Raw genomic sequence first — 24,115 nt, 5'->3', positions numbered from 1 at the left:
ACAGAGCGCTGTATTTGGTCTTGGGTTCCTGTCTCTCTTCCAAAGCCCACAGGCAGCCTCGCCCTTCATCTTCCTGAATTCTTTACCATTTTCTGGCAGCCATCTGCTGTGTCTCAGTCGGAAATGTCTGCTCCTCTGTCTTAATTTAAAAAAAAAACCACAACATTTTCTTCCAGTTCTTTTGGAGAGGAGTGCACACCATAGGCTGTTGCTCACAGTGCACTTTACCTTTGTCTCAGTAGCTGTAGCTGCGTCCAGAGGAGAAACAGGCAGATGCAGGATCAGCTGGTGGAGTAAAAAGGAGATGAGCCTCCAAACAATCCTGTATTCAAAACCAAAGTAAATGCTGAACTTTCAGCTCAATTTTGATTTCCCTTGATAGCATATTTTAAAATAAATATGCAGAAGTTTTTTTATTAGCATTACCCAGCCTCCTGTTAGTGCCGCGGCCGTGATGTTCTGGGCGGCCACGCGGGGTGTGAGAGAGGTCTCGACAGTCGTAGATTGGCTACAGTAACGATCTCTCTGCTCCCTCCGTTTAAACAATTCAAAATGTCACGTCAGGAATGAAAAAATATTAATCGCTGCTGAGCTAAAAAATGTTCCCAGGAAGAAGATTGAAACCGTGGATTCAGGAGCCTGTTGAGTGAGACGGGGATGGTGCTGAGGAGCAGGTAACCTTTGCTCAAATTCTCAGGTCAGGTTAATGTGACGGGAGCTCTTGTAGTTTCTGAGAGCACCTCCATGCAGCTCAACTGCTGCAGTGTTTTAAAGAGAATCCCACATAAAATACAGTAGCATTAGGACATAAACTGGGAAGATTTGGATATTTGGGGATAATTTAAGCATAAGACTGAAAGCAAAATAATTTCTATGACGTAAGTGGCAGTTTGTCTAAGCAGCATTTAATGATTGTAACAGCAGGGAGCAACTTTCTGGCGTAATTAGCCCTATTAGAGTGAAGACACGCACATGGTTGACCTTGGAACAAGAATCAATATTTTTTTTGCTTTTCTCAGTGCAGAAGTATTTAGCATATGGAGCGTACACTTTCCCTTCGTCGTTTCTTGCATCATTTAAAATGCCGTCTGATCAACGTCTAACGTGAAGTCATATCTGAGGGTATTGAATGCAGATGTTAAACGTTGGATGTTCTTTTGCTGTTCTGATGGACCGAATTACCAGACCTTGTAATGGTGAACAAATGTTTATCCAACTGTAATGCACTTTTATTATGGTGATGATAGGATATGTTCTGAGGTAATGGTTACATGGTCCATTGAGACTTAGCTTTTAATCTTGGTTTTTCAGCTGACCTGCTGTATGATAGCAAGCAAGTTGTATCTACTCCCAGCATTTGCTTTTCTTCTGTTTTTCATGTCTCATGTATGTAAAGGGTAAGGTCTTTACAAAAGAGCAAGTCATTTACTGTAACAGGATTTAGCACAGTATGATCTGGTCTTGTTTAAATCTGCTTGGCATTACAGTGGTTTTAATAATTACGTATAATCGTGACTCTTAATTCACAGCACTTAGAAATGGCGCCTTTTCTTTAGGGAATCTGTACATTAATCCTCTCTTATACTGATTTTCTCATAATGATATTAAAGTTGTAAGAGGTTGTACCGCAAAATACAGATCTAGTTATTTAATGGCCTCAGAGTTTAAGAGCAGTTTGGTTTAGCCTCAGTAAAGGTCACAGAAATGGGAATATCAGCTTGTGTAGTAACTGGTCACAAGTAGCTTAGGTTGCACTTCAGTCCTCCCTTCAGTTTAGGGCAGATTTTTTAAGAATTTGCCAGATACTGACCACTTTAGTTTCCACCAGATTTGGACTTTGTCTTGAAAACTATTTCCATTTTCCCTCCTGCTTGCAATGTCCAACTACAAATAGGCGAATTTTCAGCTTTATGAGAAGCTGTGTGTTTGTACTGAATCCTCCTGATGCCTGTGCTATCATTGCAGTGAACAGATGTAGGTGCAACACCATCGGTAAGCAGCTCTAATACTGGAGGAGGGGAATTTCTAAACACACTTGGAAAAGAATAAAGCAACTCTTTGTCGTAGTCGCCTTGGACAAGATAGCATTTTAGAAATGCAATTCTGTGAAATAGAATAGGGTTTGGGCTTTACCATTATTAGAAATGGCTATAGTACTGAAAACTAACAAGGTCCTACATATGTTTTACCATTGTGTATGTATATAAGTCCCATGATTGCCATCATACTAAATTATTAATCCAACTACTGCCAGTTGACACAACAAATGTGACGTATCTCTAGAAGTGTGTGTTCTAAGACAGAGAATTCAGAAGAGTATTTGGCTCTTGTTAAAATATCTAACCAAGCTCACCCTTAGAACCATAAGGAGTTGACGTCTGTTCCATAGTTTGTGCACCTGTATTTGTGTATTTATATCAGCATTTCTGTGTACACAACTGCAGGGAAGGCCGGTTTTACAAAAGAAAGGTACAGAGATTAAAAACTGATTAGTTTAAAAAAAAAGTCCCCAATATCATGTACATCAGTACACGCATAGTCTGCAGAACATGTACTTCTTGCAAAACCTGCCAGGCATAGAATAAAATCCCTTTTATGAGGACAGCTGGAGAGTTATGCAACTTCAGGAGGATTATGCAGATGTGTTTATGCTGTGAAGTTGCCTGATGGATTATGAGACTGTGTAGGTTTGATTTAAAAAGAAAAACAACTTAATTCTTTTTGGTAGTGAGGGGAATGCTTCCAAAGACGGCCAGAAACGTGGACTCTCCAGAACGGATAGAGTCTTACTGATGCATAAACCTGTTTTGGTGTCTTCAGTCTCACCAGCCATGAGAGACTGACCATGGTTTATTAAGCTGTAAAATATTAATTAGGCATGTTCTATCAGGAATTACGTCAGGTTTAATTAAGAGGCAGGTGTCATTTTACCTACTGTTCCATTGGAAGACTTTGAACATCTCTGTGCTCGGGCACTGCCCTAGCAGAACTGTGTGCAACTTCCCTCTTCGTTTCATAAACAGAACGCTAGAAGTAAATATGCAAAGTGAAAGGCATAGGTATTTCTGGTGGCTGATGGCTCTTCCACTCAACCAAAACTATCTTTGAGCTGGAGGAAGCTGCAGGGAGTCCTGCAGGTCCGCTATGATGTTTTCAGACGGGCTTTGGGGAAGTGACCAGGCTTCGTGCTCATGAATACAAACAGGTCAGAAATTAAAGAGTTGTTCCTGCTCTTAAGAAATATATACTTGACATAGACAAGATACATGAGCCACTTCTGAAATTGAGTACTTCACGTGTAGTACTGCCAAAAGAAGATGGAACTCAAAGGTTATTATTGTAGGCAGAAGTTTGTCCAGAAATGCAAGGCGTAGGCACTTTGATCATTAATACAGTATCTCTTACATAGGACCACATCATTGCTGTGAGCGTGAAAACAAATCAATAAAATCCTATGCTGCAGCCGGTTAACTCTGTTGAAACTCAAGCAGCCCCAGAGCCCCCAAATTACACATGATGTTTGGAAATAAGGGTAGGGTATCACATTTAGTAGACGTACTGTGTGTTTTTCACCTGCTTTGGTGTTTAGGGATCCTTTGCTCCCTGACTATGAAATGCACTTTGAATAATTGTCAAAAACTACAGGTTAGAGGCTGGGACACTATTAGCACAGCAGGCTGAAATAATTCAAAAATGCATTGCCAGTAGGTGATTCTGATTGTATTAACATCCATTTCACATGAGGGTCACAGCTCTGAGTTCAGTGAATTTGCTCTTGATTTATATGTCTATAAAGGACAGGAACAATCATAAGATACTCCCTGTGATACTCTGAGATCAATACAAAGAACCAAAGAACAAGGAAGGCTGCTAACAAGCTTTCAGGTCATGGACTGAGCGCTGCAGTCTACTTGTCAGCCATTGGTTGAAAGTGGAGCAAAAACCAGCTATAAATTTGCTAAACATTAGGTATCTCTTTGAAAGTGATTTTATTACATTTGTGAAATGAAGAAGGTCATTAGAAACATCCAGATTTTCTCTTTATTCCCCCAGGGCACCGTAATGCTTAATGCATGATTTGCATTTGCTGCAACAAGCCAGCTTTCTACAGCTTTGAATTTTCAGGTGAAAATTGTTTCTTAGGCTTTCTGGATGTGTTCCCTTAAAGTTCTGTTTCTGTAAACTTGCTTTATTATTTCTACCAAGCTGGGCTCTCTTAAGCTACAACATTTTTTTGTATAACCCAGGTTTTGTTAGCTTAGAAAGCAAACATACCAAGTGCCAGCCCAAGTTAGAGCTATTCATGCTACGGACTAGACCCGAACATGTCATTTGGAGAATGAGTTGAGGAACAGCCAGAAACATTTGGTTGTTTTACTGCATGCATTTCAATAATAGCCCTGGGCTTACTAGAGATTTTCCATGCTATTTTCCTTTGATGCTAGTTTGACACAATTTATAGTGTGCTCTAAGAGTGCCAGCTCACACTCAAGTAAGTTCTGTTCTGTTCTGGGGTTATAAAGAAGGCAGGGACAGGATTTACATTCTGTGCTACAAAGGTGAATAGGAATTATTCTAGTCCTAGTCCTTGTCTTGAGTTTTTCTTCATGACAAATGATGCAAGAGGCTTGCATTCAAATATTTCCTAGGAATCCCTGCCCTCATTCTTTCATCTGAATGAGTGAAGAATTAGGCGTAGCATCCATGTGCAATGTCACATAATCTGGCAGGTTTGGACAGCGGAGCTAAAGGAAAAACACAATTCACAAGTTCAACAAAAATCTCCTTCTGTAAGGTGGAAAAGGCTCTTTCCCAAAATTTTTGAGTCTCCTGCCTGACTGAGAAGTGGTTTCCTTTATCATTTAAGCGCTGTGACCTTCCCTGAGTTGGCAGTTCTCGCTGAGTCAAATTCCATGAACCTTCTGAGCTTGTTTGACTTGAGGCTGCAGATATTCCGTATTGGACAGGATCCCAGTAATCTGCTGTGCTTTTCCTTCTGTGTTACTTATGTACTTAAACGGCAGCTACAAAAATGATATCATTTCTGTGACTGATGAAAAACCTCTTCAAATATAGGATCCTGGATAGTAGTAAATTTTCCTTAACCTGATTTGTAAGGACTTCTCTGATCAAGTGTGGTGCCAGCATATGAACCCTGTATCTCTGTCACCGCTTAGAGCTTCAACTCTTCTCTGAAGATGCAATTATTTATGGTTTTCTCCCCTGCAGCTTTATGGCTCCCAGAAAGCATGATTAAAAGAAGGGAAAAAAAAGGCTAAGTTGCAAATGCACGAGATCTCTCGAGGTGGTAGTGTAGGCGGTGAGAATGGAGACGGGAAATAGCTTGAGACTTCTGTTGTTAAAGGAAATAATTATTCAGAGAAACTGTTTGTAAATGTAAAGGACAAATACTATTTGAATAGTATGCCTACAAGTAACAGATAAGGATTGCAGGGATGAGTTTTTGAAAGATTATACCACCTGGCAGGATTTTGGGATGGAAATCCTTATTTTTCTACTTGCTTTGCTGAACTGCTGCATTGAACTTTGTACTTAGGCAGGTCACTTTCTTCACTGTCTTACTAACTCAATAGACCTCAGTCTCCACTGGGCCTTCTAGGCATTACTTCAATACAAATACACAAATAATGATCCTGAGGCTGGAAAATCTCCCGTTTTAAATGGGCATTAGTTTTTTTGTGAAGATATAAATTACTGAGATGTCCAATTACCAGGGCTGCAGCTGTGAAACAGGTGACTGGAAAGTAGAATTCGTTTTATTTGAAGAGAGATTTGAATCTGAAATCTTGATAGTGCTTAATTTAAAAAAAGAAATCTTGTGTTTCTTAACTCCTTGATTTTGGGAAAATCCTGCTTTTTGTCTTTACTCAATTAGATTTATAAATAAGTATTTTAATAAGCATTGTAATTATAAAAAAATACTTTCACTTTGTTTCTTAATACATACTCTTTGTATGTATCCTTACTCACTAAAAGATGCCTAGGCTGAGCAGCCAATTAATGCTGTCTTCAGTGGGTCAACCAGTGAAAATGAATGGTGTGGTTTTTCTGGAGGGTAAAGATAACTGCATGACTGAAATGCTTCGGAGAAGATTTTATTCTAGCAGAATAATTTGTAAGTATGGTTGGTTGAAACTGCTCCATCAAAATTGTTGCTCAACAATAAATTAATATGTTGACTAGAAACGTTTTTTTTTCCTCCCCAGAAATGTTTCTCCTGGAAGATGTTGATTCTTCTCTTTTATAAAAGTCATGGTACACAAATGTTTCAGCCAAACTTGCTAAATGCTTTTTTAGGGAAAATTATATATAGCTGGATTTTCACTGGGGAAAAAAAAGAGAATCCAAACCCTCGACTGGGGCCCAGCTGCCGTGAGCTTCCTTTGTAGCTGAAGCCGACGGTGAAAGCGATGCCCCAGAGGGTGCCCGAGATCCGAGGGCCATCTAACTCCTGGTATGTCTCCCTGACAGCATGAATCTGAGCTGGCTGACTTGCACAAATCTGCAGCATAATATGATGTTAAATAAGTTTTTCCCCAAGATCATGGGCAATGCGCTGATATTAAGCTGTCTGTCTTCCCCAGGTCTGGCTTTCTGTGAGGACTGAAGCACGTTGATGGGCAGGATAGGAAGGCTTTATTGTCAATGCCTATTGCACTTGGAGTTTCTGAGATGTTAGGTCTCGGAGAGTTATTTTGGCACCAGATTGACATGAACAGTATGAGGAAGGATAGAACAGTATTGAAAAAGTGCTTGCTTCGTTCAGTAACTCTATTTTCTCCCCTCAAAATAGATCTCATAAACTGGAAGGGAACTGGTTAGTAACAAATGAGAATTCTTCAAGAGGGAAATCAAATGTCCCAGTACTAATTAGTTGAAATTAAGATCATTCAAATATTTATATAGGGAAGGCAAGTATTCCGGGAACATGCTGGGATAAATCACATGGCTGGAATATTAATAGCAAGGCAGTAAATCTGCACAGAAAGAATCAAGGTGAAAACATAGGGGAGGGATTGTACTATTTATCAAAAGACAATTGTCTTGGCAGTTAAATACAGATAGCTGGTGAAAGAAGTGTTAACAATGAAATTTTATGCTGACAGAGAAAACGTGAAAGGGAATTAAGACAGAACATTTCTATGGGCTGCAAAGTGGTGAACCAAACACAGGAGAAAGTGCAGGAAACTTGTCCCCTGGTTCTGTTCCTTTCTTCCCTGTATCTGAGAGCAACCTGTGTGTGTGCAGCTCAGCTGCCAGCCCGTGCTCAAGCAGACAGGAGTTCTGGACCACGTGCAGAATAGATCTGAATGTGCATTATCAATGAGCGTAGACCCAAGAAAACATCTGTAGCTGGTCCCTGCAGCTCTTCCCCTTACTGCAGGGCAATCTCTTGGCCTGTGCGATTTGCAGGCAGCCTGACCTTCTGCTGTGCCAGGCTGCAGGAGTCCTGCATCAGTACCGACGGGTGGTGTGAGGCTGGGCAGGATGCCTGCTGTTCTGCGCAGAGTTGGAGGATGGCAATCGTAGCTGTCTGAAGTGAGAGGTTAGTCTCTTAGCCCAACAGTGACAAGCTGCAAAGCTACTGTCTAACTGCTGAAGTTGTTGCCAAAGAAGTTACTTAAGGCCCTGAAGTTCTGGGGCAGGTCCTGTGCTGCACCTGTGTTGGCAGAATCACCTCGGAGTGGCAAAAGGGTTCAAACAATACAGAGCCTGGAAATGTCAAGCATGCAGGAAATGAACTGGCGTGCTGTTTTAATTTTTCTTCTTTTTTATTAAGCTTTATGGTGTTGCGGAGCCACAAAGTATGCATTCCAGTTAAGGGTGAAAGCGAAGACAGCAATCTGCATAAGAAACATAAAGCAGGCAATGTTGAGTCCTTTGCAGATGTTTGCTCACATTCCCAGTGAGGAGGTCAGAAATGAGAACTCTCCTTTTGGGGAGCTCTGCCTGAGAGTTTGGACCATTTTGGATCACAAAGGCTGTTGGCAGGCTCCAGGTTACCTCCTCAGGTTGATCACGTGCCCTGTGGAGAAGGCAGAGCGCTGCAGTCCATCATCTCTCCCCCAAGCCCAGCTAACGTGAGCATTTTCCCTTGAAAACAGCAAGAAATCCTAGGAATCTCACAGACAAGGTTTCTAGTTGTGATGCATAGTTAGTTACGTGTTTTTTAAACACTTTCAGAGCAGTAGCTGGTGATGTATACCCAGGATCTTTTAATTTTACCAAGCAAAATTAAATGTAGAGAGAACATCTCCACAGGCAAGGTCTGACTGCAGTTTATATGCGTGTACCCAGGCTGGAACAGGAACAGATTGCACAAACGTGGTGCGGACAAGATCCGTAAATCCAGGTGAATATTCAGGCAGGCAATCTGTGCTGAACTCCGGACTGCTTCACTTACAGAGCTGTTTGTGTCTCAGCTAGCTTGTTTAAAGCTGCTGTGGGCATGTCAGCGTGAGCTGCTGGAAGCCCTCTCCTTCAGACTAGGTATTCACTCAGGACACAGCGCATCAGTTTTTCCTTTCTGCGTGCCTGTTTCCAGCCAAGGCAAACGTCTGTGTCATCACAGTCACGTTTGGCAGCAGCACAGGCACACCCTCAGATCAAACTATCGGAGCAGAGCCTCCCTATCTGGTCCTCCTCCCTTCATTCCAGTAAAATAACCATGATACGGCTCTGTTCACACCAATTAATTGAGAGGTTTGTAAGTGTGAGTAATGCCGCAGTACATTTCATGATGAGCTTTTCTGGTTCATCCTAAAAAAATGTGAAGCATCCTTCTGGAGACAGCCATGGCAGGGCCCTTCCCTGGAAACCCAGGCAGCAACCTCAGTTGTCTGCATCAAGAATACCAAGTGAGGAGTTTAGGAAATGGAGAACTAGTTCTGGGGAGGGGATGTTCCTGAACTTCTCTGCTATGGTGGTGTAAGAGCAGGGTGAGGACGTAAGAACTTCTCTTTTCTTCTTGAATTTCACCCATTCAGGCTCTGCAATGCCTGGCAGGCTTTGGACCACCTCCTCTGGATCAAACTTGGATCCATAGTTTCTCTGGAAGGATAACGGGCCCGTTGCTGTGCCATGTGGCACATCCTCAGTTGGTCTAAGTTGGCGCTGTGAATCTCTCGCATAAAATCCTGGCTCTACTGAAGTCAACAGCAAAGCTCTCACCAACGTCATTCAGTGGGGACCAGGATTTATTCCAGTCAGTTCAGTGGATGCACAATCTTTACCAACTGCAGATCTGGCTCTATTGTTTGACACTTGTTCTGTTTTCTTTTCCTTTTTTTTTTTTCCTTTTTTTTTTTCCTTTTTTTTTTTTTTCTTCAAAAGGAAATTAAAATTTATAAAGAAGGTTGTGAAAGAGCTCCACCAGCCCATGGAACCCATGGAGTTTTTGGTTCTGGGCCACATGGGGTAAGATAGTAAGACGTGCACGTAGTAAGACATGCACATAGAACTTGGTTTCTGTGTAGGAATAAACTTCTCCGCGGAGGCAGTTACTGATTCTTTTTTGTTTATATCATTACTCTGCAGTACAGCTGTTATCCATATTAAAGCATAGTTTCTAACCTTCAGTTTTTTCAAGAACTAAAATCCATCTTAATTAGCAGAACTATTGGCCAGGCTGTGTTTTGTATTTCTATAATATACACTGTCTCCCTGTTTTTTTTTTCTCTGGATGCATCATATACAAATAAGAACTTTGATTTCAAATATAAGGCCGGCCCCTCTCCCTTTCAAGTTTATGAGCAGAAGTTATTTCAATTTGAGCAGGATGGGACGGATGGAACATAAAAAAGCCACATCATCAGCTTAAAATACAAGTCCAATAAAAATGAAGTTGGAACTTTACCAGCTGTGTACTGATGAAAGTATATGAGATTTTAAGAGAAGCTGCTCAATATGGACTCACAAACAAAACAAAAAACGAGCCAACGGAAAACACAAACCAAAAGGAAGAAGTGGGAGAAGCCCAGCGCTGACGGCCAACCCAAGCAGAGGTCATTTAAAAAGGTAAAGGGATGTTTGAATGTAATGCACAAATTGATCTACTCCATTATTCAGAATGATCTTTCCCTTTTTATCCTTAACCTAAAAACTGGGAAAATCAAACAAGAACATCAAACCATGCCAGCAGAAAGTCACACAGTGCCATAGTTGCTCAGACCTGAGGTCCATAAAACCCAGGCACTGGCATTAAGCAGCACTGTCATTTTTCTTGTATACCCTTCAGCTGTGGCCATAATATGGGGACGAAAGGCATTAATTGGAACTGTAGTCGCATCGGAGCAAGAATAGTGAAGGATACCCAGGAAAATTCCTTGGCAGAGCACCAGCCTCCTGAAGGAGGGCACCGCGTGCCCGCTTTGAGGGGGCACGGGAAGGGCTTTTGGGATTCTGCAAGGTTACGGAGTAAAACGATGAAAGCAGCAAATGATCCCAATAATGTTGCAGCTGAGTAAATATATACATTATCCAAAAGGAATAAGCGATATGGCATTTATCCTGGCCATATGGAAACAAATATAACTTTTTTTTTTCCCCATAAAGGCCACTCTTTATTATTTAATTATTTAAAAAATCTCCTTCTATCTTGTATTTATAGCATTCCTGGATGCTTCCAGGGTCTCTCTCTCCATCTTGCAGCTACTTGACAGAAGATGGCTTTGCAGCATGGATTTTTAGGCTTGCCACCAGCCACCCCAAATCCTTTCCCTGTGCCGTGGCTACTCGGGGCAGCTCCTTCAGCCGGCGGCCACCCCCGGTCCGGCCCTGCCGGGGTCGCTGGCACTTTTATTTTTATTTTTATCTATTTTTTTTCCATTTCCCTCCGGGCTTCCGACGGCCCCGGGGGCTGCGGCGAGAATCGCCCTAACTTCTCCTCAGCCAGCCCGGGGCGCGGGGCCGCCTCCTTAGCCCTAACCCTCCGACCTCAGGGGCTGCGGGGGGGCCGGCCCGGCTCGGAACGGGACAAAACAGAAGAAAAACGGAGCAAAAAAAAAAAAAAAAAGAAGCAAAAACGGAGCAGAAGGGAACGGGACGAGGCGGGCGGGGGCTGGGCGCGGGGCTGGGCGCGGGCAGTCCCCGCTCCCCTCGGGCCGAGCGCCGTGTGGCAGCGGCTGTGTCAATCAGGCCGCCTTCCCTCCCGCACGCCCCGCGCTCCCGGTATTATACCCCCGCCGCCTCCTGGTGTCTCTGCTTCGCTGCGAGCCGCGAGCGCGGCCGCCACCGCCGCTGCGGCTGGGCTGAAGGGGAAGGAGGCGGCGGCGGCGGCGGCGGGGCAGCGCTGAGGGGAGAAGAGGCAGCGGGGGGGGGGGCCGCCGCCGGCCCGGCCCGGCTCGGCTGAGGGCAGCCCCCGGTGCCGCTCCCCGCCTCGGGCCGGCCGCGATGGAGCCTCCCGCGGGGCTCGCCTGCGTCCTGCTCTGCTGCTGCGCTCTCTCCCTGCCCGTCGCTGCCCTGCGGCCGCCCGGGCACTCAGGTGAGGTGTGTGTGTGTGGTGTGTGTGTGTGTGAGGAACCTTCCTGCAACTTCGGCCGCCGGGACTTTTGACGGGGCTCCGGGGAAAAAAGGGGAAGGGAAAGGGGACGGGGCGGCCGCGCTGCCGGCGGGGAAGGGACGGGGAGCCCCGCCGCTGTGCCCCTGCCCCTCACACAAACCGGGACTTGTCCGGGCGGGATGCGGCACCCGGCTGCTCGTCCGCCTCATCCTCCTCATCCTCATCCTCCTCCTCATCCTCCTGCCCCGTCCCAAAGTCCCGGGGCTGCCGCCGCCGCTTGCCGCCCGTCCCCGTCACCAGCTCGGGGCTCCCGCTGCCCACCCGGTCCCTCCCCGAGCGCCTCAGAGAACTCCCCTCAGCGCTGCCCGCCCGCGGAGCCCCGAGGGGACACCGAGGGGTGACACGGGGGGACCGGGACCCCGCTGCCTGCCCTGCACTGAGGGTCCCTGAGGGGTGACAGGCTCGGGGGGCTGCCGGCGGCTGTGGGCACCCAAAGGCGAGTTGGGATGAACTCGGAGCGCTTCACGCCACAGAGCGAAGTGCTCAGCCCGCGCGGAGCGCCGTGTCCGGCTGCCTTATGTAAGGGGCTGCCGGGCTAATGAATTATGGAGTAACAAAATCCCGCGGCGTCAGGATGCGTTTAGTTCGAGTGTCTCTCTCCTTTCTCCCCGTAAAGATCCGATCTCGAGGAATATAGAGGAGTACAGCCTCGTCATCCCCACCAGCACCGATTCCCAGGGCAGGTTCCTATCACACCTGGTGTCCGGACCGCCGAAAGCACGCTTCAGGAGGGCTGCGGAGGACTTGCAACGCGAAGCAGCGAACGAGCAAATATTTTACAATGTCACCGTTTTTGGAAGAGAGTTTCACTTCAGGTTGCGGCCGAACTCGAGGCTCGTTGCCCCCGGAGCAACAGTTGAGTGGCAGGAGGACTCTGACGAGACTCACATCGAACCTCTCTATGGGAATTGCCTCTATGTTGGGGATATCACTGACCTGCCAAACGCTTCGGTTGCTATCAGCAATTGCGACGGGTTGGTAAGTTACTTTTGTTATTACATCTAAGATAATTACATTAATTTCCTACGGTATTTAAATATAAAATGTGTGGACTGCCATAAACTCGCACCTCATATGGTAACTGTGAATGCAAATTAACTAATGTTCCCTAGTGTGGGAATAGCTGCGCTGCACCAGGCTCTTCTTTACAGACAGTGGCACTAGAAGTTTGAGCACATGCTCTGCGGTAGCTACTCTGTGACAGCGCAGCTGAAGCCAAGATTTGTGTTGATTTGTGGTAAAGTTACTTGAGGTATCTGACGCTTTGGAAACAGGATGAAATGTCATGTTCTGGAAATCCTCTCCTGCTTTTCGCTTCCAGTCCGCAAAGAGAAATTTTAGAAGACTTAATCCTGAATAATGGGCTGGGCTGCCCTGCAAACAAATCGCATAGGTAAGATGTGTTTTTGCCCTGGAAGAAATTAAATTTATTCAGAGGCTTTCTTCATAGATCTTTCACTCAGTGAGTTTTATTGCCTAATCAAGTGATTGATGGGAAGTCTCAAAAGAGTTGGAGTTTACAAGTGAAACAGCTCCCTGTGATTCATTTTGCAAGGCTGGGAGTTTTAAAACTTGCTGCAGTTTTCTGTTCTGGAGTGCACGTTCAGCAGTCCAATGGTAACTGTTTGTGCCTGACGTCCTAAACCATTGTACTATCATTTGAATGATGATTACTGCCTAGCAATTTGTTTAGTGAGAAAAGACTATATTTTTGATAATGAACAGCTCATCTAGCCAATATTTTCTTGCTGTACCCTTTAGAGTTTATAATTTGGAGATTACTGAATGTTAATGCACTCTGTTCTGTGCATAAAAAGCCAGTATGAATCAGTTGTATTTTTATTTATTTAATCATAGGAAGTTGTTCACTTGCTGTGCCAAGAAGATAACATGTATGGGAATAGTACGTTGGCTATCTGAGAATGGAAGGGAACCAAATACTTTTGCCTTTACTCTTTTCTTTCTTGTGGTTTCTCCTCGCCATGTACATTCCTGTTTTGTGAAGCAGGTTTTAATGTTGTAACTGTTTGATGTGGACAGCTGTCTTAAGGGCAAGAGGAACACCAGTGTTGTGCAAGAAGAGCAATTTAGAAAGCAGAATACAAGCCTACAGGCCTACCTTTGGTGGGGAAGCAGAAGTACTTTGGTCTTGCTATACCTAGCATGGATCATTTTGTGTAGGGCAAAATATACTTGCTGTGGGCATTGCAGAACCAGCTCGGAGCCAAAGCTCTTCTTCCTTGTGCTGAAAGGTGGAGGAGAATCCCATGACAGCTGCAGCCTACTTTATGCTGGCTCTTCTCTTCAGCGCTGGAGTTGACTCGGAGGGCAGTGGGGAAGCTCATTCCTTCATCTGCACGCTGTTACCCAGAGCGTGGACTCCATGCATGTGGGAAGAGTTATGGTAAAGTATAGCAAGAGTCAAGGCCAAAGTATGGGTAAAAGATCCAAAGAAAGTCCAAAAAGGTCCAAAAGGTCAAAAGTATGGGTATAGGTCCAAGGTCTCATGTTGCATGGGTAAATGACAAAGTGTCTATGAAGTGCTGGTCTTGGCACAGTTGGAAGCACCTTCTCAAATGCAAAGGAAAGAAGCCAGGCCTCAACTCAATGGCACTCATTAATGGCTAAAATCTAGAAAGCTACCACCAGAATTTCAGTTTTCAGCTTGCATCCACAACCTGTGTGCCTGATTCTTTCTGGTATTCTTGTTTTCGTTGTCCACTGGAAGAATCAGGAGAAGACATGGTCTAGTGGGGGACTGTGGTACTGACAGCTGCCACATTCTAATCTGGAAGTCCTGCTGGTTTTCACGTGGTGCTACAACTTCTGTGCTTCTGTTAATGCATTTGTAAACAGTTTGCTGCTCTCCTCTAGTGAGTTGCAAATGTTGCAAGGCAGAGACCATGTTTGTTGTTGCCCAGGTCCCTGAAACCATAGTGCAGGAAGCATTACCTCAATACCTTTAGGCATCTGGCCTTAGTGATTTCCCTGAGATTGTGCACTAAATCTGTTGTGGAACAACAAATTGAACTCTGATCCCCTGGGTACTATGTTCCATCTCTACCCATTCCATCCATGTTTCTTTCTTCTTGGGGAAGAGTTTAAAACAGATATCAATAGAATTACACAAACTCCAAGAAATGATTCTAGCAGTTCTCCAAAAGTCACCAGTCCATGGTCAGAAATAATGAGAACTAACACGGTAAAACTGAGTTTAACTATCTCTTAGTTTACCTTTTTATTTCTCATGTTTGCAAGGGGCATTGGAGAGTCTCTGGAGCAACACATCTCTAACAAGGCATTCTTAAAGACCACTGGCCCATATGTTTCTTTTGGGTTTATTAGTATTTCAGATGGGAATGAAGACATGGGCAAGGCTATTCCCAACTGGTTTTGTATGTCCCTTTTTTGCTTCGTATCTAGTTTACCCCAGTGGAGAAATTGGGAAGCCTCATGCGTTTCCCTTCAACTGCTTAATGATGTACATGCCAACGTTCTTAACATATCCTGAGCATTTCCATCTCATTTTGTAGGCTACTATGGAGATAGGGATGGTGGAGCTTTGTGACAACTGAGATGTCAACAGACAGGGGGTAGAGTTTGTTAAAACTTGCTTCATCTGATGACTAGTATTTTCTTGAAGTGCCTGCTTGTAAAGGTGGTTTGACATCTGCCCGTGCTTCTGATGGGTTTCCAGTTTTTACATCCGGACATTAAGGTGGAAGTAATGTTTGAATTAAAGTTTCATACTTTGATCTTTACATTGCAAACTTTTGCTGACTGAATCTAGTTCAAGTCAGTGAATGCATCTACCACCTTGCCAACTTCTGATGTTATTTCCTCAGAACATCCCCTTTGGTTTGCACTTAACTGCCAAATGTGTCTTGTTTTCCAATTATTGTCTGAGAAGAGTCTGTCTGGTGTTGCTGGTATTGCCAGAATGAGAGGCTGTTGGAATGGATTTATATGAAAATAGTAGATCTGTGAACAGATTTCTGAACTGTACTATAAATGGTGAAGGTTTTTAATCCACGGCCATTCTAAAAAATTAAAAGGTACAGTGAATGCATGTGCAGCCTTTTCTGCTGCCCTGACCGAGGAGATGCACAGTTGGATCAGGGCTTCTCAGTTTTCTCTAAAAGAAATCAATGACAAAACTACTAATATTGACTTAAAAATCAAATCAGAGACAGATGAAGAGGACTTCTGAAGTATGCAATCTAGGTGTGTTTCCAGAGCTCATATGGGTCTTTACAAATCATTAGAAGGTTAAAGCTAATCAATAGTTTTTTTAACAGCTCTTTGAATTACAGATGTGAGTTTTACCATATAAAGAAAAGTTTTGTGAAAGCTTTCACTCTTAAGTTAAAAACATTCCGAACAACTTGGTATCACTTTGATTGGTGTGATAGAATTCAAACTAATTTTCCACAAAATGGGCAAAACCAACATGGCCAGCTGTTGGCTGGAGGCTGATGTGGAAGATTTTGCACTTTGAGTACGTTCATGGACCTTGGCCAGGCCCTTACTTGGGGATGCAGCTGGAGGCCAAGGGAGCTGGCTGTTCTCCTCGAGGGTTAGTTGTGAAGGGGAAGGACTTGGAGGCTGTAAAAATGCCATAAGATAATAAAGAGTTAGGATTATGGCAGCCCTTCCAGATTTATTGCCTGGAAAAGGGCAGGTTTGTCAACATTTGTGAAATAGAGCTATATGCATCATGTTTCATGCATTCTGTTTGGGGGTACCAGGCCACAGTCACCTTAACATTAATACTGGCATTAAGTATTTCTTAGGGGATGAAATAGGCAGGGTTTGCCCTACAACATTTCAGTCTCTACTGGATACTGTAATAACTCTCACAAACCGTTCGAGAGAAGCCTGTTGGCTGGCTGCTTGCCCAGATGCTATTTCTTCTAGAAATGCTTGGGAAGCCAGCGTCCTTCTCAGACTCTTGCCCAATACTAATTGTAGCTGTAGTACTGAGCTGACCTGGGTGGGTTCAGGGTGATACATTCACACCAGTCATGAATCTTCAGGAATTGGCTGGTGCTTTGGCTCTTGTTAAGTGCTTATTGTCAAGTGTTAAGTGGCAATTGTCCCAAGACTTTATGTATTAGCTGCATTATTAGTATTTTCTTTACTGTTTTAAAATCAGATAATGGAATATTTGTATTTTCTGCAGCTTTTATTTTACAGGGGGGTATTCGTATGATCTAATTCCAGGCATGTATGTAGATTGTAAATGTTGGAGCCCAGGTTCCAGAGTCAGTCCATGATGTTTCCTGAGAGCCATTCGGACTCCCTAGGTGAAATGCTCGCCTCTCTCCTTCCTGGGATAATTCCCCCTGTCCTTCCTGCCGTGTTCGCTGCGCTCCTGAAGATGTTTAAACACATGGTGAAATCTGTCCTTGTTTAGTATAATCCTGCTTAACTTTGAGCATGCGCTTGAGGTCTTTGGAGTCAGTGAGCTTTAAGGTTATGTTCATAAGCACCTTCCAGGTAGAGATGCCTTCCTGAAACTGGCTGCAGAGCTGACGTTGAGCCTAGCTTAGTTTAGCGAGATCCTCTGATTTACCTGGGTATGAGGGTGAAGGTTCTGCTCACAATGAATGCAACAGGAGAAGACAAATATGCTTATATAACTGTTATTTTTCCATTCAGACATCCATCTCCTGCTTTCATATGGATTTACAATTCAGTTTTGTTTCTCTTTTATCTGTTTTTTGAATTTCATTGGTTTGTGATGGAGAAAAAAAGCAGAACTCAAGGTAGCACAATATTGTCTTCAAAGTCTGCTCAAGTCCAGTGCTTGATGGTTAAAACAGATGCCTGCTACAACTAATTCCAGTAAATTTTTTTGGTATTCTGAGTTCTTAGCCTTTGTATTATGACTACAATGCATTCATTTTCAGTGGATTAAAATTTGGCATATAGAATCTCTTCACTTCGGAGTGTTTTGCTTTAAATTAAAACAAAATCAAACCAAAGTTGCCACTTACTTTTTGTGCAATGGCAAAAAACACTGGGCTTTTTGCTTTGTAGACAAGTGGAACTATAGCAGAGTGGCAGGAGAAATGCAAGTAATTCCTGTGACACACAGTACAACAAAACTTAAAAGCAATTCTCTTTACGAAACAGCAGCCCTTGCTCTGCAGGTGAGTAGAGTGGGATCTCCATTTACACACATGGTTTTTCAAATTCAGTTGGGTTCTCGACTTGTTTAAGCCGAACGTGTGTAAATTTCATCAGAATCAGAGTCTGAGTGCACATCGCCATTCACACACGTTTTATAGAAGACTTGCATCACCTGACACAAAGCGATGGAGCTGTTTTGATGCCTCACACTCAAGCACCTCCATGTATTTTCACTGGACAGGGACTTTACTTCCTAATCCATTCTCTGGATTTCTACTGTTCATGTCCTTGGCCAACACTAGCCTAGTTAGACAGCCTCTTCTGCTTTGTAATTGCAGAGACTTTTCCTTTTGAGTTATAGCCTGAAATACAGAGAATGTAAACACTATGATTCAGCCTCTAACTGGAGTAAATTATCCTCATTTTGCTCTCCTTAAAAGAGAATTTCTCATCAGTAAGTACTGCTTTTTTTTTTTTATTTTTTTCCTTTGCCTCTTCTGTGCGTGGATTATCTCACCTACGTTTTAGCTGAGGGCAAAGTAACTTCTGACATCATACAGGTGGGCACCATCTGGACAGAAAATCCTCAGGCAATCAAAGCTGGTATCTTTGTGGTATGTTGTAGGCCTATGGATAACAGACAGGTCTTTCCTCTTGTTTTACCTGACCTTGTCTCATGCTGTCCTCCTTGTGGTGGTATCTCAATGGTGCTGTTCTTTTCGGTGACACAAGAACTAGTTTTCCAACCAGAATATTAAACCACCTACATCCAAGAAAATGTGCCTAATGGCTCCTTCTGCTTTCCATCTTGAAAGACCCAAATATAGTAACTAATTTTGATAAGGTCATAATTACTTTCTGGGGTAAGCAGTTTCCAGAAGTCTGTCCCTCTTCAGTTTCCAAAGACGTGTCCTTTGAAGGATGCTGTTAGCTTACTTAGCTACTAGCTCAGTGCTTCCACGGTGTGGAAAGATGTTCCAGAATCTAATAGTACACATTCCTGCAAATGGGGAGGCATTCCCACGTTTTGAGTTAATTATAGGTATACCTTTTCCTGCAGAAAGCTGCAAAATAGTTGTTTGGATCAGCCAGAGTTCCTGCTGTTGTGGGGAGCAGGACCTCTCCTCCACACACAGTGCTAGTATTTTATTTGACCCATTTCTGAACCCTTTTTATTACTGGTGACGGTTGCTCTGTAAGCAGGTCATGCCATTACTTAATTGCACATTCAGCTAGGACACTTCTCATACTGGGCCTGATTAAAACAGAGAATCAGGGAACAGGTCTTCAGTCTCTTGGAGGGGGTTGCATGAAATTGCATTCTGGTTTTATTTCCTGCTCTGATGTGCACACCCTCTTTTTCAGATCACCTTCTCCTTTTATTGCTTCCATTCTTCCAAAGTTTCAGCAAGTTCTTTAACACATTACATCTGCTTTCCTTAGCCCCTTTATCTGTGTGTGTTTTAAATTCATCTTTGTTTGCAGAGTCTTGACACAGCAGGTTCCCGGTTTTAATAGTCTGCGAAATGAAAGGCCTACATCTCACCCGCTATTTTCAGCACCATTCCATTAAACTGTAACATTGAAAAGAAGAGTATCCTCTTCAAGTGCTGAAGAGCATGTTGCTTCCTCATATCTAAATCACGGTCTCCACTATAGATCTTCTGAGTTATTCCCAGGTCTCGAAATGTCTGGTACTTGCCTCAAACCCAGAGTTTCTGTATCACAAATGTGAATCTCAGCATTGATTTTTTTTTATTTAAAAAAATCTTTAAGAAACTTTCTGTTTAAGTGTTTCAAGTAAGAGTTTTCCTCAAGGAAAAGACACAGAGACAGAAATTGCTTCTCTTGAAGACTCGAAACCCAGCAGGCCAGTGAAAATCAGCCCCATACATCGTTCTGAAGGTGCCGTTTCCCAGTGCGGGTGGGTCTCTCGACACATCATTGATGCCCAGAGGGTGATGCTGGCCCCCTGGCTGTGTTGTTCCATGGCGTGCTGCTGGTCCTGCACCAGGCTGCTTCTTACTCCACGGTAAGGCTGGGGGTGGTTGGCAAAACCAGTGAATTGGAGCCTCCCAGTTCAGCTGCCTGACCTGGTTCCTTGTGGGAAGAGACAGACGTTTGTACAGGCACAGGGATGAAAGCTGGAACATCCTCAGCTGAGCGCGAGAAGAAAAGTGAGATGGCTCCTTAGGTAGCAGGTGGACTCACACTGCATTGTTAAACCACAGCTTTGTTCTCAGGATTTGAAAACAAGTCTGTTCAGGGGAGCGTGGCTTGTGTCTTTGAGCATCACAAGTTGGAACTGCAGTTTTGGAGGAACTTATTGTTCTGCTTTGTGGCTTTCCCCTTTGTAGCTGTGCTTGTTTTTTCTCTACCTTACAATAAAATTCCACCTCCGTTGGAGCTTTATCAGCGCTCCCTTCACAGCTATATTCTTTCTTACTCCCTTTATATTGGTTTATGTCAAATTTAATGTCTTTCCCTCTTTATTCCTGCATTTGTGACCTTTATCTTCAAAATAAATAAATACGATTAATTCTTCCCTTGCGTATCATTCCATGGAGAATTCAAAGGTTGAAATTGCCCAGGTTCAGATACTTTCTGAATCTTATACCTGCAAAGTACAACATTATCATTATTCTTCTCATAGGGTGAGGTATCAATAAAGCCACGTTAAAGGGAATGACAGGAGGAAGGAAGCTAACTTCTCCTGTAGTTTCATCTCTGTGTTTGAATTTCATTGCATGGACAGACCACTTTTTTTCCAGCATTTAACCTCTAGCCCGGTGAACCTCAGGGGACAGATTGCAATCCATTTTCTGCTGAAATTAAGCATGAAATTTACTAATCCTATAATGAGAGAGAGTCAATGAATATCATTGCTATCCTTGTGGATAAGGCACCTTCACACTGCATGCCCAGGCTCCAGGTTCTGTGCTGCTCTTGAACAGTTGGAGGAGTTTCTTTTTCAAGTTGTAGGGGTGAACAGGTGCCTTCTGTCACCAGGCACTGAGTACTGTGCTCAGTATTAGAGGGAGAAAGGTAAAATAATTTGTCAAGTCTAACAGGAAAGAAAAGGCCTATTTTCTTGGGCATCAAAATATTTCAGGAGCTAAACATAGTAATAACCCATCTAAATTTTAATATGAACATAGTAAAATGATAGAATTTAGAAGAGGGGGAGAGCACAGGCTTCAGTCTAAAGACTTGCTAACCTTGTTAATATTTTCCCCATGTGCAAAATCCAGGACTAAAAGCCAGTTCCTGTGGCTCCTGAGCCTGCTGCAAGGGCTGGTGTCTGTGGCTCTTGCATCAGCAGGGAGGGAGACCTCCCAGGACAGCGCCTGTCACTCCCAAGTAGAAAACGAGTCGGCAGAAAATGCAGAGATTAACTAAGGATAGGTGGCAGCACAGGCTGTGGTTGCCGTTTTAATAGTGGTTTTATTTGTTCGAAATCATGACTTCTGGGTAAATCACGTTCATCCAATTCGTATGCAGAAGAATACACTTCTTGATTCCTCAGAACGTTAGCATTGCTGGGCTTTTTTCTTTCCCCAAGCAGAGGAGCTGTGGAAGGAATGTGAAAGATGTTGTTTGGAAAGCATTCTGCAAACCAGAATGTATTTAAAAAACAGTCTTTGAGAAATAAATCACTACCTGATGATGAAGACAGCTAAGCTGGGCCAAGAGTCTTTCGTGTGCCAACACTCTCTCACGTGACAGAAGTTATATTGGAAGCTGGCAGTCTGTGGAACTTGCAAGGCTGAAAATGTCTAAAAATTTTCATATACTTAAAGTAAGTAATAGGTAGATTAAAAACATGGCTTTGGAACTTTTCAAAATCTCTCTCTGTAGGGCACTGTGATCCTAAGTAAAGTCACAGACTTTTACCTATGGCATACTCAAAACAAAAAACCCAAAGCCTAGGAGCCCAAATTTTACATCACCTCAGTTCAATAGAAATCAAGTGCTTAGGGATGAAGAAATTGTAGGGTTGAATTTGACTTGATTTCAGATTTATAACAAAGCTTGAAATCAGAGTTTCCCAATAGTTTTAGGCTTCATTGTGAATATGGCGGATCCAGCATTCATTCCTAAGCCAAAGTATTGAATCACCAAATAAGTGCTGGAGGTGTCTGTCAATATTAAATATTTGCAAAGTTATGGCACATTAAGGCTGACATAGCAGTAAGTGTAAAAATGTGATTAATCAAAGAATGAATTGCCGCTTTGAAAGAGAAATATGAAACTCAGGCTGGGTAAGTAATGGACAAGCAAAGAAAGAAAAGAGAATTCATTGGCACTCCTCAGTCGGGTAGTGAATTTACTGTGAAAATAAAGTTTTTAGGCATTTCATTGCAGTCAAATTAAGCCCAACAATAATCATATGCATCTTATACAGTAAAAATGCTGGACCTATGAAAATACAGGATAATCTTGCATTTCTCCAAGCAGAGAATCGCAAAGTAAAAATAGATCCTTGTCAATTCCTGTGTCATGGTCCAGCATCATTTTGCATAAACGCCTGGGAAGCCCCAGTGCAAGTAGCTGATCTTTGGGTTTGCTCCAAAGCTGCTGAAGTCAGTTTAGTTTCACTGGCTTCATTTGGCTTTGTAGGGGCAGGTTGATTAGCAAAGAATTTGGGACAAAAAGGAGGCCATCAAGTATTCCAGCTTATAACCTTGGCTGTCACCTTGTTCTCTGTCCCCTGGTGCAGTGGTGGTGAGGGAGTTGAGTGCGAGAGGCTCAAGTGCAGCTCTTCCATTGCTGTTTATATCCCGTATGCTGGATGAACAGGACAGAACTGTGTGCTCCTACAACTGAAATAGCTCTGCTAAAGCTTCTTCCCCTTCTGCCTCACACCACATCCCCACCACAGAAGAGGTGATGCATTAAGCGAGGGGGGAGGGAGCAGGAGAAACCCTCCTCGTGTCCATGCCAGGAGGATGAGGCAATTCCAGCTGCCTTGAATCTGCAAGCTCGCTCTGACAGCTCTTCTATGAAGATGGGGCCAGAAAGGAACAAGGTTTTCCTCCTGTCTGAGTCTGCCCACCCAGCTCCCCCAACCAAAAAATGCCCAAATTGTATGAGAAAAACGCTAACTGCACATCTCTTCAACAGGCTTTTCTGATAATTCAGCTGGATCCCAAATACGTGTCCAACCAAACCGGAGTTTACTTTTCTCTGATGCAAGCTGCTTTCAACTCCCCAGTGCCCTCCGTGAGATTCTGGTGGTCAGGAGTCCAACAATCTGTCACTAGGTGGGAAAAGCATAAGTTGGGGCTGCTCAATTATAACCAGCCAAACCTCTGCTAATCTGAAGCATCGTGTCTTCGTGGGCTTCTGGGAGCTCTGTCAGTTTGCATTAGCTGAGGACCTGGCCTCATGTAATTAGATGTTTTCACACTCTTCTGGTGACGTGCCCTCCTCCGACAGTCTGAATTGCAGCCTGTCGTGGTTTGTAAAGAGATCCACTCGTGCTTGGGAGGCAGCAGGATGCACAAAACCCGCAAATGCATGTGTGCTATTAACATGAGATTTGGTAAAGGAACGTATTTGGGATTTGTTTGCGTATTTGGAAATAGCAAAATGCACTGAAAGAAGAGAGCAGTGATCCGGGCATGTTGGAGGACTTGCAGAGGCGTTGCTCACCAAGGGGCAGGGGGTTCAAGGCTCAGCTGCAGGAGCTGTGCGTGCTCACACACAGGTTTGGGCTCACTGAAGGCCCCTTGGCCTCCTGTCTCTGAATTACCATTCTGACCTAATTTTGGTGACATTTTCATGTTATCATGCAAGCCTGTAGAAATCAGGACACCACCGGCAATACTGTTGAATAAACATGGTGTTAATAATGTGAAATCTGGCCACGATGGATACACTTAGGTCTTTGAAGGGTTTAGCTGCTCCTGGCAATTTTGTCTTCCTTTGGAACGACAGAGGGGTGTTTGCCTTAACTTACGGGTTTAAGAAGTGTCGTGCCTAGGTAGCACTTTTAAATGCAGTTCCAGAACGGATTCTGTGTCATCTTTAACCCAAGGATACAATTTTGGAATAATGAATCACTGCTTGCAAGTACTATGGTATGTTCTAGCTGTCCCACTGTGGGAAACTGGTCGTTTTTTCTCTTTTTGTTTTATATTTGTTTATATTAAGATCACTTGTCACTGACGTTAGAGTCCTATCAGGTCACATTTAATCCTCTTTATATCTCTTCCGCGCCACTAAGTCCATTGCTTTGACTTAATACAATGTCGACATTTGCAAGGAGTCTACCAAATCCCAAAGTTTAAATTTGTTGTCGTTGTTGTTAGGACATCACATCCTTAATTAAAAAAGGCAGAGCCCCAAACAAAACCTCATATATTGAGGCTGCTTTTGACCTCTAGGCTATCAGTG

General features: G+C 43.6%; 1 protein-coding gene and 1 long non-coding RNA gene across 2 annotated transcripts in view; one reads left to right on the top strand and one right to left on the bottom strand.

Moving 5' to 3' along the window:
- The first annotated feature begins 11,071 nt into the window (after positions 1-11,071).
- Positions 11,072-24,115, top strand: part of ADAMTS2 (ADAM metallopeptidase with thrombospondin type 1 motif 2) — a 176,938-nt gene continuing 163,894 nt past the window's right edge. Inside the window, exons 1-2 of the mRNA XM_068698738.1 lie at positions 11,072-11,503; positions 12,198-12,559. Of these exons, the coding sequence (XP_068554839.1) occupies positions 11,413-11,503; positions 12,198-12,559 (453 nt within the window). The 5' untranslated portion in view covers positions 11,072-11,412. The remainder of the gene's footprint in view (positions 11,504-12,197; positions 12,560-24,115) is intronic.
- Positions 21,084-22,568, bottom strand: LOC137864561 (uncharacterized). The gene is made up of 3 exons (XR_011101544.1): positions 22,413-22,568; positions 21,377-21,492; positions 21,084-21,286 (listed from the first exon to the last, which is right to left on the bottom strand). It is a non-coding gene; the product is annotated as an uncharacterized lncRNA (long non-coding RNA).

The sequence above is a fragment of the Anas acuta genome, chromosome 14 (assembly GCF_963932015.1).
Source record: "Anas acuta chromosome 14, bAnaAcu1.1, whole genome shotgun sequence".
Classification (NCBI taxonomy): domain Eukaryota; kingdom Metazoa; phylum Chordata; class Aves; order Anseriformes; family Anatidae; genus Anas; species Anas acuta.
The sequence above is the reverse complement of the archived record's forward strand: the minus strand, read 5'-3'. Positions and strand labels throughout refer to the sequence as shown.